This window comes from Notolepis coatsorum (genome assembly GCF_963971535.1).
Source record: "Notolepis coatsorum genome assembly, chromosome: 17".
Taxonomy (NCBI): Eukaryota; Metazoa; Chordata; class Actinopteri; order Aulopiformes; family Paralepididae; genus Notolepis; species Notolepis coatsorum.
This window is the reverse complement of record NC_140181.1, coordinates 6,607,054-6,626,229: the sequence shown is the minus strand read 5'-3', so window position 1 is coordinate 6,626,229 and position 19,176 is coordinate 6,607,054. Positions and strand designations below refer to the sequence as shown.

Sequence of the window (19,176 nt, the reverse complement as noted above, 5' to 3'; positions counted from 1 at the left end):
CTGCGTCTGGGGACCCACACCGCTCGGTTGCACCTGCGTATGCGATGATGGTGATAAGGGATGGCGCGGAGGGTGGCAGGGTAGGTGTGGGCGTTCCGATAAAGCCGTGGTGCCCGGCGTCCGCGCTGGCGACTATTCTCTGATCTGGGTGGTGGACATTCAGGGTTGGAGAGTGGGAGGGCCCGGGGCGTGCGTGTGGGTGTGAGGCGGGGGACGTTCCTGGACGACCGTGCGTTGCAATTGACGGGATAGGGTTGTGTGTACAATTGTGTTTTTTTTCCCATAGTAGGTACGTTTGGAGTGACTGTATGATGTGGGGCGGTGTACCCGGGGTTCGGTGTTGGGTCTGGTCGGCTATGCATGGCCGTCCGGCAGGGCACTGGACTCTGGGGATACTGGCCTGAAGGACGGGAGAGGTTGCCGGGATGCTGACTGCTGTGTACCTGTGGTGAGGTGGGTTTAGGTCACTGTGGAGGGGCTGTCAAGGTCTCTTCAGTAAACAGGGTCGACACCTCACGGCGTGCGTGGCGCGGCGTCTGTGGCATTCTTTAGGTTACCTCTGGGGGACACGTGTCTGGGTGACAGGTGTCCCCTGGGGGGTGTGGTACTGAATAATGAAAAAGAATGTGAAAAAATGAATGCAACTATATTAATCACGATGTTTTTGTTTTCCGAGGGGTATCAGAATTGGAGCAGAATCAAGCGGAAGTAAAGGAGAGCGGAAATTCGAAACATAGGAACCCAGTGTGTTGACAGAGATCGAACGAGAAGAAAAACAGGGAGTAGAAACGGGTGGTATCACACACATGTATCAATTACAATTGTCTCATGTATAAGAGTGTATGAGGAAAGTAAAAAAGATACTCGTACAGTGAATGATAGGAACCTCTTAGGAATTTGATTAAAAAGACAGAGTAAAGTACAAGTCCGGTTGATAAATTAACAAGAACTGTTGTCATTGTGTGCTCTGATCTACAGCAGTTCGATTGGACACGCGGAACACCACAAATCAGGTAAGAATAGGAATTTCAACTGAACAAGGGACAGAAGAGAATAGGAAGGGCCCACAGTGCCACTATTGGCTGTCCGAGTAGGAGATAGTCACAAAAGCATAGACACCTACACTTAGATAGGGATTACACAAGCTATTGTTCTGCCTGTTGCCATTGTTACAAGATAAAAAAGACAAGAGAAAAAATGGGGCGAAAACGAGACAATCTAAGCGCATATAAAAAGATAAAAGACACGACCGACGCAGGTAAGTCGACCTTAATTGGGTGGATGGAAGAAAGTCCAGTACAAATTATTGCCAATGAACACGACACGACAAAAGGTAACGAATATTATTTGGACAAAGCAATTTATATATCAGGAAGATGGAATGATAGATGGAAGCTTTGGCCAGTCGATGGTTCTTTTGATTTGGAGTTAATAGCTCTTATAGGAACACTAATTAAGGCATACACATATCAGGGGAAAGAGAAGGAAAGAGCAAAGAAAAGGTTGCAAGAAAATACCATTTTAAAAGCTTTTGCACGGGAAGCTGAGAGAAGAGAAAGTGAAAAGAAGGCCATTGCAAATGGCAATGATGCAGACAAACCTGTAGAGGGGGTAGTCCAGGTCACCATAGCTCCCCTGGCCCCTGAGACAACACCTGTCACCACCCAAAGTGCAGTGCAGTTAGCCTCACCCACCTCAGCCTCCTATTTTATGGCCCAACAGGAAAGAATTGAGGGAGCTTTAGCACCCCCGCCATATGTCAGTAGGAAGGGGGAGACAATATACCCCATCTTACCTTTATTAGAGATGATAAGCCCTTACCAGTTGACAGATGATCTGGGGAACCAAGAGAAGGGACAAGCAAAGACATCTATTCAGCTGACAGCTAGGCAACCAGATAGGTCAGACTGGAATTGGTCAGACAGAGAGGGTGTGGCCGCCTCACGGCGACCAGACAGGTCAGCCCAGACTGGGTCAGTCAGAGAGTATGCAACCACCCCACGACCAAGGGAAAGGATAGAAGAGCAGACAGAGCGAACAAGAGTGATACAAGCAGCTGAAAGAAAGAATAAGGAAGGCTATGAGGCAATGTTAAAAGAGAAAGAGTGGGAAAAGAAAGAGTGGGAAAGGGTGAAGAAGGCCCACGGTCAGCCTCAGAGAGAGTATGACCCCCAGAGAGACTACCAGAGAGAGCCTGTCCACCAGCTGGAGTACCCCCAAGGCCCCCCAACTCCTACGCCCCGTACTATATATCGAGAGCTCATTCCCCCCCAGCAGTTTACCTCCCCCCAACCCCAGGCCCACAAGGGGGTAGCACCTGGCAGTCACAAGATTGGTCTCACAATACCACAGCTTGTGACTATAGATGCAGTAGGTGAGGAGCTGGAGACTATCGACATCATACTTGGGGGGCAGATGACACAGATAAAAGACGATCTGACGGAGATAGAGCAGGGGCTCATGGCTTTGGACAAAGATCAAACGGTCCTAGCGGGACAAAAACCCGACTATGCGACCATGGAAGCGGAGGGGGAGGAATATCATACGTTCATGAGGACGCGGGCTGGCATTGAGGGAAAGCAAATGGCCCTGAAAGACAAAAGAGGAGAGAAGCAAGAGGCCCTCTTGCAGGTACAAGAGCGTGTAAGGGAGAGAAGACAGACAAGATCACAGATGAAAAACAAGCAAGCCCCTATCCGCATGGCTCCTATAATAATAAGAGGACAGGACCTGGAATATCACCCCCTGAAGGTGTCGGACATGACACAGGTGACTGAGAAATTGCCGCCCCTCCAGAATGGGGCCAATCCTTGGATTGCCAAACTGGAGGAGGTGATGGTTGGCACAGAAATGGCAATGGGGGATGTCAAGAAGATATTGACAACCATGATGGGAAAAGACGGCATGGAAAGGATACTGGAGACGGCTCGCCTGCATGGCCATGTGGGGACTGGAGCGCATGATGCGGACCTGTTCACAGCGTACAGGGGAGTAACGTGGGCGGCCCTACGAGAAGCCTATCCAATGAGACTGCACGCAGACCAAATTCCGATTGGTACTTTGGAGACAACAGGGCACCCCAGGCAATACGTACAACAAGCCTACTCCGCGTGGAAGAACACAACTGGTCAGGAGGCGGGACTTGACCCTATGCATGAAGCCCAGTTAAGAACCAAGATTGAAAACGGCCTCCCCATAGAGGTAAGACAGAAATTGGCCGAGGTGGTGTCATTGTCAAAGATGGCGCTGGAATTATATATAGATCAAATAGAGCATTACGTTGAACTGTATCGGAAGAAAGAGCAAAGAGCAAAGGAGAAGGATACAGAACAACAATGTAAGATCATGTACCAACAGCCAACCGAGGTAGTAAAGGTAGTGGAATACCTTCAAGCCTTAGTCCAGGCCCCACAACCAAGAGATGGGACAGGCTATGAAGGGGAACCACAGGGACAGAGACGGGCTCAAGTGGGAACACAAGGGGGTTATGCGCCAGAACAACAAAGGTCAAGAGGAGTAATCGGGTGGCAACCACGAGGAAGAGGTGGAGGCAGAGGCCGGAATCAGAATCGGCGGATGGAGTGTTGGTCGTGCGGGGAGACTGGTCATCTCGCACGGGACTGTGGACAGGACTATCAAGCCAGAGGGGGAGACCGGGGAAGAACTTGGCCAGGCCAAGGCCAACCCCGAGTCCAAGACCAGAATGAGAACAATGGCCCGGTAAATCCAGCAAGAGGGCCAGATGAACCACTATGAAGAGGCCCAGAGAGTCCAATGGGGAGGTGTCAGCTGTCAGTGTCGTCTTTAAGGGAGGAGCCTATTGTGTGCGTAACGGTGAATGACAAATCTGTCGAGATGATGGCAGACACCGGCGCGGCCTACACGGTAGTACAACCCCAAGACGCGACGCACCTAACCTTGTCCGGTCGATATGTACGGACAATTGGATTTGAGGGAGTAAACCAGCTGACGGCTGTTACCGAACCTGTGACTCTGAGATATCAAGGCAGGGAAGCGACTCTCCCTGTGCTGGTCTCGGAGAGCACACCTATTAACTTACTCGGCCGAGATGGGCTGGGGTTACTGGGGATGGACATTAAATGTACTGCGGAGGGTTGCGTGATAGCCGAACGAGAAGACCAGTAGTATCAGATGGTACAACGAATTGACAGTCAACCACCAGAGATCTATTGTCTAGGGGGATTGGACCAAGAGCTACTTGGCCCCGCCTTACAATGGGAGAAATTTATCACTGCCAATATGCCTGAAGCAAGGGATCCAAAGACCCCCTATCACTGCACTCTGCAGTATCATAGAGATGCAAACTCGTCACAGACTAAGGAGTGGCTGAGGGTGCAACCTGACAAAGTACAGCTGAATGCTACCAATATCATATTGGGGCCACAGGGAGCAGCGTTACGTATTGCACGGAGCGACTATCTGCGTAAAGAGCACGACATTATGGATAGTGTTCCCCATGTGACTTTGAAGGTAATCAGCTCATGTGATCAACAACACATAGGCGAAATGATGAAAAAAGCTGAAGGGATAGAATTTGAACAGATGAAAGAAAACAAACGGATCTGGATGAGCCCTGATAAAAGGTTTATTAAGATCATGGTTCAAGGCACAGGGATGGGTCGTCCCCAAACTGTGCAATTATCCCAAGAGACACTGGGAGAACTCCCTAATGCATCAAGCCTCCAAGAGCAAAAAACAGCACTGACATTGGACTAATCAAGTCCGCTCAACCTGTGAAGGTGGAGCTTAGACCTGGGGCCACCCTGCCTTGGAAGAAACAGTATCCATTGAAGGAGAAAGCAGTGGCTGGAATCGAGCCACAAATTAAAGGACTTTTAGCTGCAGGAGTCTTACGGAAAACAACTGATCCCCGGAGCAACACGCCGTTGCTACCCGTGGAGAAGCCGGATACCTCTTACCGGCTGGTGCATGATCTAAGAGCTATCAACGAGGTGTTACTTGACTATCCGTCCGATGTCCCCGACCCCCATGTGCTATTGACATTTATCCCGTCGAAAGCCGAGTACTATACAGTTATAGATTTGTGTAGTGCATATTTTAGTGTGCCCTTGAGCGAGGAGTGCCAGCATTTTTTTGGGTTTACTTATAAGGATGAATATTATGAGTATACTAGGATCCCGCAGGGATTAAAGCATTCGCCACACATATTCAACAAAATCCTAAGGGAGGATTTAGAGGGGTTGGATAAAGTCATGACCTCTAGGGTCATTCAGTACATGGATGATCTGATACTGTGCGCGGACGATCAGGAAACATGTCATCGCGATTCCGTGAAACTGTTGCAACTGTTGGCGGAAAACGGCCATAAAGTGTCGTTGAAAAAGTTGCAATATTGTAAACCTAAAGTGATCTATTTAGGACAAACAATTTCACAGGGCCATCGGGCTATTTCAGAAGAACATTTGGTGGCCATAAGGACGGCACCCAAGCCTGTGACGGTACGACAGCTAATGGGATTTCTGGGTATAATGGGGTACAGCTCTCCGTGGGTCGAGAACTATACGGAAATAGTGAAACCATTGAGAGAGATGCTGAAAGAAACGGGCGTTGATAAACTGAGCAGTAAAGTGGTATGGACCGAAGAGGGCTCACGGGCATTCGAAACAATCAAGTCCCGACTGTTAGAGGCGCCGGCCTTGGCGTTGCCTAACTATACCAAGAAATTCATACTATACGTCTCTTCTTCACCAGATCAGAAGCAGGCGTGTGCGGTGTTGGCCCAGAACACAGGGGTGGGGGCGCGACCGCAGCCGATGGCGTACTACTCAATTGCCTACTCGGAAGTAGAGATGGGGATGGCTCCATGCTACCGAGAAATGGCTGGAGTGTATACGATGTACGAAAAAGCCGCAAGTATTACGATGGGATATCCAGTGGATATCATGGTGAGGCATGACTTAAAGAGTCTGTTGGAGTCCGGTAAATATGCACTAACGATGCCTCGCATTAAACACTACTACAGACTTTTGGAACAGGAAGACGTGACGCTGGTCAGGTGTTCCATAACGAACCCGGCAGCTGACATCCCTACGCCTGAAGATGGAGAACCCCACGACTGTTTAGTCGAAGTCGAGAGGTACTCTAAACTCAGAGCAGACTTGCAGGCATTTCCATTTGACAGTCCAGATCTGGAGTTATGGACTGACGGCTCTTGTTATCGTGTTGGCGAGGGACTAAAAGCAGGTTACTCCGTGGTAAGGTCACAGGGCGAAGGATTTGTGGTAGAAAAAGCCGAAGCATTATCACAACCTTGTTCGGCCCAATTAGCAGAGTTGGTCGCACTGACGGAAGCATGTAACATAGCAGAGGGCAGAACTGTGAATATTCATACCGATAGCAGTTATGCTCACGGTACCGCATTTTTACATGGAACAGTGTGGAAAGGGCGAGGTTTTAAGAAAGCTGACGGAAGCGCCATAAAACATTGTAGTCAGATTAAACGTTTGTTAGAAGCAATTATGAAACCAAAGCGGATTGCGATAATCAAGTGTGCTGCCCACCAGTCTGACGAGTCAAAGATATCTCGAGGAAACAGAAGAGCAGACGAAGCTGCCAAGGAAGTGACAGGTGCTGACAGAGCAGGCAAGGTATTGGTTATCACACACGGAGTTGAGTTAGAGGACAAGATAACCTACAAAGATGTTTTGACTTTCCAGGAGGAGGCTAGTCAGGTAGAACGGAACCTCTGGATAACCAGGGGAGCTTGTCAGGATGATTCAGGTTTGTGGCGCGACGCCGGTGGATTTGTGGTGGCTCCTGCTGGCCTGGTCGGACTGCTGATCCACACGGCGCACGACTTTTGCCATGCGCATAAAGGAGAGGTAAGGAGAAAAATCAGAGAATATGGCTTTTGGGCGCCAGATTTGATCAGTCAAATTGATCATGTGTTACAGAGGTGTGTAATATGTTTGAAAAACAATATACGTAAGGGGATTAGTGTGTCACCAGGACATATCCCCACGCCCAATGGCCCAATGCGAGACCTTGTAATTGATTACATTGACATGATTAAGCCCATTAATCAGAAGAGATATATTCTTGTCGTTGTCTGTCGTTTTTCAAGGTGGGTGGAGGCGTGCGCCACCCGGCACAAGGATGCAGCATCTGTGGCTAAGTTCCTATGCCAAGAGGTATGTCCCCGGTTTGGTTTAATGGACAGGATCAGCAGCGACAATGGAAAAGAGTTTGTCGACAAAACTGTACGTTTAATACTCCAACACTTAGGCATAAAACAGCGATTGGGGGCCGTTTATCATCCGCAGAGCCAGGGGTTGGTGGAACGCATGAACGGGACACTAAAAAACAAATTGGTAAAGATCTGTCAACACACAGGCTTGAATTGGCTAAACGCTCTCCCTTTAGCTTTGATGGCTTGTCGTTCGAGCGAAATTCGCGGTCTGCGTCTGACACCGCACGAAATGATGTTAGGTCGCTGCATGGTAGTACCAGGTTTGCGCGCGACAGGCAAAGGTCCGAGTTTGGACATCCTGGACAACGACATGCGTGAGTACGTAAAATACATGTCAAAGATACACAAAAGTATTCTGGTTCATGTCTCCAGTAGACAGGAGCATGAAACCGGGGAGGAGGTGAATAGGCAGACTACACCTCAAATCATACCAGGCGACTACGTTTATGTCAAAGTATTTAGACGCAAGTGGTTTGGCGCGAGACGAGAAGGGCCATACAAAGTCGTTCGAGCCACCGAGAGGGCTTTACAAGTTGAAGGATCGCCTATGTGGTTTCACGTTACTCATTGTGTAAAAGCAATCAATACGGACCAAGAATGGGAACCTGAACCACAAGACCTTGACGGTAAAACCGGGGCGTCGCAACCGTTACACGAAGGCGAAGTGAAGGCGGCGCTAACCCCAAACGATGGGGAAGACCCGGATGATTATGGCGAGCCAGACCGAGGGGGCCACGATTGGCCACCAGTAGAAGATGAAGGTTTTTTACAGGAACCAGACAGAGGAGAAGATTATGAATTGGAACATAATAATTTCTCCTCTGTGGACTTGGAGAAGGTACCAGAAGAGCCAGAGGAACCAGTGCTTAGCACAAGCCCGGAACAAGATACTCGACCAAAACGAGTCATCCAGAAGACTAAACGGTATACATAGGCGAAAGAAGGGATAGTGTAACTGATAGGCCTTGGAGAGGGCGTGTACATATTAATTTTTCATTTTTCATTAGCTGAGCTCTCTCCTTTTTTAGAAATGTTTAGATAGTAAATGCAATGTAAGGTCTTTTCTTTCAGAGTGAATTGCACAAAACAGACACATTTGGTTAAAAAACACATAAGTATAGTCTAAACCTGGTAATTGGTACGATCATCTTTTTGTATAAAGGGACGGACCTAGGCTGAAGTGAAATTGATATAACTGATACATTGTGTATAACCGGCAAAAGAGTGGAAATTGTTAAACGGTGTGAGTGAATAGAGAACTGTGTAAACAAAAATGGGTTCATAGTCGGTCAGTGGAGGAGGGAGTAATGTGGGTGTTGAAAGCAAATGATACTAACAAATATGGAAAATGAGTCAGAAGGATTCTGGAAAGGTTTGGCTCTGAGGTAATTAGGTTAAACAGTAAGGTTAAGGTAATTGTAAACAGTTTGTTTGAGAAATTACTAACAAGTATCTTGGGGATCATTAATCCCCAAACCGGGGAAACTGTGGTAGATTTCCACCAAACTGTGTATTATTGTACTGCACACCATGGATCGCAGAATGGCGAAAATAGGACAGGTAATTTACACCCACTATTTCCTCCCCCTCTCCTTAACATAGAGGCACACTACAAGATTAGAAAATGCAGACAAAGCAACTAGAGAATGCAGCTGGCTGTCTCAAATCTCCTGGTGGGGGGAATGAGATAAGCAGTAAGCTAATTCAACCAGAAGACAGTCGCTGTTTTATCTCCTAAGAAGGTGATAAAATCAGCGACTGTGTGGTTTCACAGTTTTAAGATCAAACAACATCTAGGGGACATCTGGTCAAACGGCCTTAGGAGCCAGACACAAGCTCACAGGAAGCCTTTTGTGGAAGGGTAGAGAATAAACACCAGGTGTGGTGCCTGCTATCTCGTTAAACAAAAGGCAGCAGAAATAGAGTAAGATCAAAGAGTTCCCCTTTTGGCCTTCGTTCCCCCCTCTTTTGCCCAGTAAGGGTATCTTGAAACTGTTGGAAGAACGCCCACTACTAAATTCACTGTAGTGGATTAGCCTATGGACAGCCAGAGATATTGTTTCTCCAATCAGGGAGCTCGGTATGAGTTTGGAAAAACGCCCGCTTTCTGTAGAATTAGAGGCGGAGCCTAAATTGGATATTAGCGAAAACTCCGTGCTCGGAGAGACAGAACAATATACACAATCCCACGAACGAGACAAGGACACAGCTCATTCTACACACTCCCTTTGACTCAAGGAAAACCCGACCGACGAGAAGATACAGCAGAAAGACGGCAAATTCCAAAATAACATCTGAAGAAGCCGAGACGAGACATGTTTTTAGATAGATCTTTTTATTGAGAATTTAGACTGAATTCTACTGACCTTCGGCATAGCGACTGCTCCCGGTAGAATTCATTGCACCATTCTTTCAAATATTTCTTTTGTAACATCTAATTGAAATCCTTTTTTCATTAAAAACGGGTTCTTTTCAAACTGCTCAGATCTCGCTTCATTTCAACGGCCGCGCTGTATTTTCTCTCTGGGTAAGCAGAAACCAGATTAAACAGTGGTTATCTGCATTTGGAAAGAGTAGTTCTTCTAAGAAGCTTTGTAAGGTTTAAATCACAACGCAGACTAGGAGTTAAAGCTAGGAAGTTACTACACCCTCCTTTGTGGATTCAACTCTCTCCAAACGTCTATTAACCCAATATCCTTCATTGCAGTATTTATTTTCTTGTTTGTCAGTTTTGGCTGAGTTATGCGTGTTTTGGAGGTATCAAGATTAGGATTTAATCTAATGTTGAAGTCCCCCCTGCAAATCAGGACCCCCTGAGTCTCAGCTATTATCAAATCAAATAGAATCCTATAAAATTCCCATTTCAAGTTAGGTGGGGCATAAATGTTTAGTAAAGTTATCAATGTCCCGCCCAAATTTCCTCTCATCAAAACATATCTCCCCTCCGTATCTTTCTTTTCAAATGTGAGTTAAAAACAAAGTTTGCTGGAAATTAGTATCGCCACTCCCCTTCTGTGGCCCGCCGGATATGAGGATGAAAACTGGTATTTAAATCCCATTCTCTTCAATTTTGCATGCTCTATGTCTGTAAGATGCGTTTCCTGCAAAAAGGCCACTTCCACTTTATCTCTTTTCAATTTAGTTAATATCTTGCTTCTTTTGATTGGATTGAGTAAACCGTTCACATTATACGTTACAATTTTAACTGCTTGCATATTGTCCAATAGAATTAAACACAATTATCGATTGTGAACTCACTTTATCAAAGTTAACCCCCCTGAGGCTGCAAAGAACAGCAGCCACAAAAAAAACGTAAATGGGCAAAATCACAATACAAACATTAACCAAAAAAATTACTTCCATGTGTGGGGTCTTCCTTATGACCCTAATTGAGCCCCGACTGTAAGAGGGCTTTGAGGGATAACCTCTCCCCCCTATTGGTGGGAGAGGGCCTTCACTTGTCAGCATTTTCCAGTCCATGCTGCTGTCCATTAGGTTATGTGGCTAAGTAAACAGCCCCGACCACACATGTATATTCGTTAGTTATTGCCAACAAAGTACTCTTCTCATTTGCAGTAATTATTCACAGTCTGTCCAGAATGTCCTGAGCCCGGCTCTTCAGTGGGCTCACCGGTAAACGTCAATTTCCATCACTTTCCATTTTACTTACAGTCACTCTGAGTCCTGGTCCTATCGCCTGAAAGCCTGGAGTTTATCTTTGTAGTTTCCCCTCCCGCCAGCAGCTTCCTTGTTCCCCGTTTTCCTGCTCATGCTCCACGATAAGTGCTGGACCTGCTCCAAAAGAGACTCTGGTTGTTTGATGACGGTCACTTGGAGCCCCCTCTTGGCCATGTCGCTAATCACATCCTCCGCTGATCCATATAGCACTGTCCCCTCCGCGTGTATGCCTTCGACGACGGAACTGCATTTCCGCGTTCGAGTTTTGCGCTCTGATTGGCCAGGTCATGTGACATGTGCGCCAATCGTGGGACAGCAAGTTCTGCGCCTATTTCCGGGTCTAACAGCCTGCAAACTACCTGGCGTTCTATCGCCATGCTCTAAGACAAACTCTAACCTTAACCAACTTCGAAAGAGTGCCTAAGCTTAACAGTCGGAATCAGGGCAGGCGTTCTATCGACATGCTCTAAGACAAACTCTAACCTTAACCAACTTTGAACGAGCGCCTAAGCTTAACCAGGGTAGAAACTTGCGGTCCCACGATTGGGCGTACATGTCACATGACCAGAAATGACCTCGCCAATCAGAGACGCGGAAATGCAGTTCTGTTGTAGAAGGCATTCAGGTAGAAAACTCTCAGCCTGGCCGGGAATAGAGTTTGAAAACGAATATTCTTCTCCCTCAGCACCGATTTCGCTTCGCCGTATTCCCTTCGCCTTGTCAAAACATCGGGGGCATAGTCATGGTCGAGGTTTACCCTTCTCCCGAAAAGTTGAAATCCCCGCTTCTGCCATGCCTGTTTCAGTATTTCTTCTTTCATCCTGTAGCTGGCCAGTTTGACTACTATGGACCTCGGTGACGCTTTCTACATAGGAAACCATTAACGGAGAACCGTCTTCTGCTCCCTCTTTAACTCCGTGGATTCTAATGTTTTTACGCCTGGAGCGACCCTCCAAGTCAGTCAGTTTAGCGTGCATTTGTATCTGGAGTTTCAACAGTTCAGATACCGCCCCCTCCGCCGCTTGTATCCGTGTCTCAGCCGTCTCTATTCTCTCTTCCGCCACCTCGATTCTCGTGTTAGTTTTCTTTATTTCTTCCCGAATCCTCTTCAGCTGCTGGCTGTTGTCTTTCCTGAACTCCCTCAATTCATTCAGTATGAGGTCCAGGCCCGCTCCGTCTGTTTGTTCTCCGTCGCCGTCCAGCGTATCATTATCCTCCGTGTCACTGCTGGCCGGTGGGTCATTCCCCTCCATAGCCCTGCTAGCCTCGGGAGCTAACTGGTCTTCTCCTTCTACCTCGCGTATTTCAATCTGCGTTGAATTCTTCGTCTTTCTAGGCATTCTCAAGGCGCCCAATCTTGCATCCAGTTGTCACAAAACTTTTAGTTGATTCGAGTCGTATTGGGCTACTTTTAACTTAATTAGTCGAGAGCATGTTTTCCTATGCTGCCATCTCCTAGCTCACTCAACCGAAAGTAGCGATTTAAATTTCAAACGTATTCAAGTATTAACATCACTAACATGTCACAACAGCATGTAGAGTGTATATTATCATCAATACGTTAGTTTAGCAATAGGTTAAAAGTGTCATTAGATAGATTTCACTTTTCGATTTGGACAAGTCTAGTCGCGAGGGCGACCATTTTGGATATTTTTTAACCATGGGAATTGTAGGCTTTTTGCGGCCATTTTGTAATATACATCACTAGCTGTCGATCAGCGGTGGAATTTTTCAGAACTACACTTCCTGGAAGATTCTATAGGGGTTCAAGGTTCAGAGTTCTGTATGAATTATATCAATAACTGTTATTATTCGGGATAATAAGCCACAAAAGGTAATGTTTTTGACAAATTTGAAAACGCAGTTAGTTTCTCTTCCCTATTGTTAGCATTCAGCAACAATTAGATTTGAAAATAGTTTCAAAATGGTGCCACCCTGATAAAAATTAAAAAGCTACTGTACATTAATTATATCTAATTAATCACATTTTAATCGCATAACCATTTTATGCCTGATATTCTATATTCTATAATCATATTTCAAATTGCATGTGTCCGGATGGCAGAATTCAGTACTGTATCTACAAAACCTTCTGTTTAATCATCTTCCATTTATTAATTTGCTTCGATTTTTCAGGTCTGGTCAATTTGAGCATGGCGTTATTCAGTCAAAGATAAAATAATTTTTATTGATATTCTCATTTGGTTCATTACAATTTAATCAAACCTAGTAACAGACACAGTATTTCTGACACTGGGAATACATTCCCTGAGATCCATAGATGTCCCTAGAATCGGATACCAAGAACATGCAAATGAACCATATTAAAAGAAAAGTCTGTAAATGTGTATTCTACGTTCTTATGGAATGAATGAGATAAAAAAAAATTATATAAAAATAAAAAAACGATTTGTTTTTTTTGTAATTAATTTTGAGTTAATTTTCATAACGCGATAATTTGCTGTGTAATTAATTAATCTAATTAACGCAATAAACTGACAGCCCTAATATATATATATATAAATGTGCGAATTGGCTATAATAAGGTAATTTATAAGCCTCCTATTCTATATTCTATAATAATATTTCAAATTGCATTGGTCCGGATGGGAGAATTCAGTACTGTATCTACAGAACCTTCTATTTAATCATCTTCCCTTTATTAATTTCCTTAGATTTTTTGTACACATGATCTCAAGAAGGTACTGAACGAGATCAGTGGCAGTTTTTAATGTTTAAATTTAAGCACAGCACAATTTAAGCAAGCCTAGTAATAGACACAATATTTCTGACACTGTGAATACATTCCCTGAGGTCCATAGATGTCCCTAGATACCAAGAATGTGCAAATTAACGTGTGTTGTCGGGCCTTACAAATACATTTGATTTGAGAACTCCCAGAGCGTTCCCCGTTAACCCCTTCACTGCCACACAACAGAAGGTTAACCCTTTACTATCACACAACCGACGGCGATGCTAATGATGGAGCATCGCCGTCGGTTGTGTGACAGTAAAGGGCTAACCTTCTGTTGTGTGGCAGTGAAGGCGTTAAGACAAAGGTGTTTTGTGTAGGTAGGTGTGTGTGTGGGGCAGTCTTACAACCTTATTGGACTGTACGTGTTGTCTGAACTCATCCATGATGGTGTTGGAGACACTCATGTCTTTAAACATCTGCTCCAGTTTGGAAGTGAACTGACTGCCACACTCGGTCTGCGAGGAGAGAGCAGAAGACAAGGAGGAACAGTTACTCACCGTCGCACCCCAGAAAAATATCACCTACAGTTTTTTTTATTTTAACTTTTTACACATTTGCCATTCAAAGTCAGTGTGTGCAAAACAGGAGAAGAAAAGCACAAATTGTTCAGGGTGCAAGACCTTAACACTTTGGATGCCAGCCATGACATAACGAAGGGTTATGTATATAACCTAGTTCTATGAGTTAAATGGTGCGCTCAGCACCTGTTCTGCACTGTACTTCACTTCGTGCACGTGCACTGAATAAAAAATTCCACCATATACCTTTACATCCCAACATCCGTCTGACCACACCCCCTTCCGCTTACCTTCATAAGCAGGTGGTCACCTACTCGCCTCCTTCCCAAACTTTCACCACAAGGCGAGATCAAGGGCCGCAGCGGCATCCAGGTGCTGAGCGCACCATTTAACTCATAGAACTAGGTTATATACATAACCCTTCGTTCTATGACGTTAATGGATTGCTCAGCAACAGGGGCTGAGCGGGAGCCATAGCCCGACCAATGTATCTGTTAGGGATAACCTGTCCCTCGTAAGTCCTTGAATTGATATAGTTATGGACCAGCGGACCAAAGATTCACAGAACGACAAAGTTGTATTCAAACGGAGTCTTTATTGCACAGAGAAGAAGAAACCGTCCGCCGCCCTCCACAGGGCTCTCTCTCACCAGCATCAGAAGCAAGAATATCCACATTACATGACATATTTATACCTCATGGATGAAGAAGAGAAGGGGAGGGGTGTGTGTGTGTCTGTGTGTGCATGCGTGCGTGTGTAAGTACGTGTGTGCGCCTATGTGTGCCTGTATCAGAAGAAGGGGGCACATGGTAGCATGTGAGCTGTCATCATGCTGATCAGGACAAGAGCTAATTGAGAAAGTGGCTCCATTGACCGGCCTGTGACCAGGCACTGTGTGTGAGGCGCGTGTGTGTGGGGGGGGGGCAGATGTACAGAGAGCCACAGAGAAGAGCATGTGAGGCACTGCACCCTACAGCCTGAAGGCCCGGAGGAGACAATCATGCTATCAGAGGAGGAGACCTTCAAATATTAATGAAATATCCTATAATTCCCCCTTTTGACATTAATTTAATTTATGTCAACACAACAGTTTATTAATGGACCATACCTGCCTATTATCAACCATTAAACACATCAAAAGAAAACTAAACAACGTTCAGAGAGGAGAGAGAGATAGAGGGAGGGGGGGGGGGGGGAACGGGAGAGAGAGAGAGAAGAAAGAGAGACACAGATTCGTAATTTTTCAGACAATACACTTCAAACCCTGTTGGACCCCCCTTACTCATTCACCTAACCCAGAGGAACCCACCCCTCTATTACAGTGCACTCCTTGGTCTCGTCTTCTAGGGCGTGGGTCTCCTTCCTGAGCTGGTTCCCGTTCCAGGGTGCGGTCCCCTTAGGCAAAAGTGTCTTCTCTGGTCTGCCGCTCCTCAGTGTCTCTGGACTGTCCCCTCCACCTCTCCTCAGCTGGCCCACCGTCTCTCCAGCTCCACCTCCTGCGGTTCCTCCCGTTCTCGCCGTCGATGATTTGCGGTGCCTGGCTGCTGTCGATGATTTGCGGTGCCTGGATGCGGTGTTCATCTCCGGCCTGTTCTCCGTCTCCTCCTTTCTGTCTCCTGGTCGAGGGTCGTCTGGTGGTACGTCTGAGGGGCTGCGGCTGCTCACCCCTGATTCAGACGCACTGCAGACAGCTGGCAGTGAACGCCTGGATCTTCCGCTCCGTCCTCTCTTCTCCGTGTCTCCATTCCTCCAGGAGTTCTCGTTCCGTCCTTCTGGGGTACAGCTGGCCCACATCAATGCTCACTGGAACCTCCATTTGTTAGGGATAACCTGTCCCTCGTAAGTCCTTGAAATGATATAGTTATGGACCAGCGGACCAAAGATTCACAGAACGACAAAGTTGTATTCAAACGGAGTCTTTATTGCACAGAGAAGAAGAAACCGTCCGCCGCCCTCCACAGGGCTCCCTCTCACCAGCATCAGAAGCAAGAATATCCACATTACATGACATATTTATACCTCATGGATGAAGAAGAGAAGGGGAGGGGTGTGTGTGTGTGTGTGTGTGTGTGTGCGTGCGTGCGTGTGCGTGTGTAAGTACGTGTGTGCGCCTATGTGTGCCTGTATCAGAAGAAGGGGGCACATGGTAGCATGTGAGCTGTCGTCATGCTGATCAGGACAAGAGCTAATTGAGAAAGTGGCTCCATTGACCGGCCTGTGACCAGGCACTGTGTGTGAGGCGCATGTGTGTGGGGGGGGGCAGATGTACAGAGAGCCACAGAGAAGAGCATGTGAGGCACTGCACCCTTCAGCCTGAAGAGCTTCAAATATTAATGAAATATCCTATATACCCCGCTGAGGCCCCCCACAACCATCAGACCGGGGAGGACCGAGCCCCCCCGACCCTCCCTAATGGAGGATACCCCCCCTATTGGAGGTTCACGGGAGGGCGACGGATCCGACCGTGCGAAGAGGCACTCAAGCAACTCAACGCACAGGGTGAGCAGACCGTGGCTTGACCCCACGACTACACACGCGCACAACCCGCATGCCACCCGGGAATGAACGGAAGGAACAACCTCGTTACTGCACCCAGAAATCACGGGGTCAAGAGCAAACCCAACACCGTGGCAAGGCCGTAGCAGCGGAGCGCGAAGGAAGACCCAGACCCACTGAAGGGACTGGATCCCCTGGAAAACGGGGGCCCGGAGAGGTCAATGACACCAGGCATCAAAACCCCACCAGGTGGACACTTAGTGACACCGCCCCCCACATCGCCAGCGTATTCGGATAAGGCCCCTCCAAGAGCGGGCCCTTTCCCCCCAATAGCACACCGCCTGGCACACTGACCCTGCAGAACAGGCAGTCAGCATGGCCGTAAGCACACAAAAAAGGTTAACCAACGGAAGCAGGCAGCGCACCGGGGAAACCAAGCAACAGGCTGTAACCTGAGCCTGGAGCACTGCGGACGAGACAGGCGCCAAAGGAAGGGGCGTATGCTGGCGTTGTTGAGCACCATGACAAAGCCTCCATTAAAAAAAAACCACCCAGAGGGGTTGAGGCAGAGAAGACTGACATGATTGGCAGACGTCATGAACGTGCAGGGGCACACTCAACCGGGTAACCCGGGAGTTGACTCTGCTCCAACACACCAGGGAATCAACCACCCGTTCGGTACAGACGGTGGTTGTTCCTATAACCCCTCAAGAAAAAACTCCAAAACACACCTGCGGGTATACACTGGCTATACCGCAGTACAAGTGTTTCAGTCTTCAAAAAAGGGTTATCCCAGGCCTACGGTATCAACAAAACTTTACTTCGGACCGGGCCCGGCGGCACGGGAAGCACAGGGTTACCAGAGGAGGTCCAAGACCACCCCAACAGCCCCCTCTTCGCCACGCGTGAGAAAGGAGCGAAAAGAATGGAGAACCAGCCCTAAGCACACCGCACTTGGTATTCCCAGGCGGTCTCCCAACCAAGTACTAACCAGGACCGAACCTGGGTAGCATCCGAGATCGGACGAGATCGGGGTGTACAGGTTGGTATGGCCGTAAGCCATTACGATAGTGCAGAGTACAACATGTACCCAACAAAGGGTCTCCATAGCGCCTAACCCTGTGACACCCGGACCGACCTGGCATTTTCCCCCCCGAAAAAAGCACAAGTCCCTCAGGGTACCAGAACAGCAGATCTGCATCCCCGGCGGACAACGGGTTAACTGACCTGGACCAGCGTGACCAGACCAGTCCCGTGTCCTAACCACGCCGACATGCCCACTCCAGAAGAGGGGGTAGGTATGCGTGTCGATCTAAAACATGAAAAGAGGGCGCCACCCAGACGGTCCCCATTTAGACCGTGCTCAGTGGCCCACCCCAAGGGCGTGAGACCCCTCTACCTATGTTCAGATCTATTCCGTTAACATCCCCCAGATATGAACGAGAATTCATCGAGACAACCTAGTAAACTGGCGCTCGGAAGAGACAAAACTCCATCCCAGTTGCCCTATAAAAACGCTGTTTTAACAAGCAACCAAGGCGCACTTAGCCCCTGTGTGATTCTGTCACAGAAACACACCTGAGCCAGCACTATGTATGCGTCGAGACCCAAACACATCAATGGATAGTCTAGCAAGACACCAAACATTGTTCCTCCAAGTCGCCTGGGAGAACGACACGGAGCCGTCGTGCTTCATGTACCTTCCTCTTTTTATTCAAAAAAGAAAGAACACAGACTGACATGAATCCCTCGTGACACCGCTGAGGGTAAATTTTTTTTACATTTTTACATCCCACCACCCTCCCATAGAGAGGAGACAGAAATCCCCAGAGAGACTTCCCACGCGAGCTGTATAGATTGAAAAGAATATATTGCAACATTGAGCCATGTAAAATATGGGTTAGGGCTCTCCGAGGAGGAGGCACTGAACCAATACACACTCAATAATCGAATTGAATCGAATACACACACAATAGAGCAGGACTCCTTTTTGAAGTTCCACTCACCTTGACAATCTGAGGAGGAGGCTCTGAACTCTGAGGAGGCTCCCTCACAGGGAAGGAGAGTCCTAACTCACAGAAGGCCCGAGTAGGAGCTTCGTGAGGAGGAGCCCTGACCACTCCCTGAAACAGATCCATCATATGGACCTGAACAACTCACGGAAGTCTTACCAACAGAGACGCGCACAGTGACGTACTCTATGGCGGGGGAATTTCTGCGGTGCACACGCCCAATCTTCCAGGGCGTGGTGGGACCAGGAAACTCCCCCCCCCCCTCTTACCCTGTAACGTGCCGAACAGCAACGTGACAGGAACCTTGAAGGACAGGAGGTTTTAACCCCTGCCCATCAAAAGGGGAGGAAAGGATTACCAGTTCACCCCTTTACGACCCCACACCCATGATACGATGTAATGACAAAAAAGAGCATGACACAGTCATAGTCAGCTACATGAAGTGTCTAACAGCTTCACACAGCTCATGTGCTAACCTGCTATCTG

The 19,176-nt window shown here is 47.5% G+C and overlaps 1 protein-coding gene across 1 annotated transcript in view; it reads right to left on the bottom strand.

The window, feature by feature from the left end:
• LOC311243439 (cullin-3-like) overlaps positions 1-19,176 on the bottom strand; it is a gene marked incomplete at both ends in the record, with an annotated part of 117,268 nt that overhangs the window by 49,111 nt on the left and 48,981 nt on the right. Inside the window, 2 exons of the mRNA XM_084332669.1 lie at positions 14,009-14,119; positions 15,503-15,951. Coding sequence (XP_084188795.1) covers positions 14,009-14,119; positions 15,503-15,951 — 560 coding nt within the window. The remainder of the gene's footprint in view (positions 1-14,008; positions 14,120-15,502; positions 15,952-19,176) is intronic.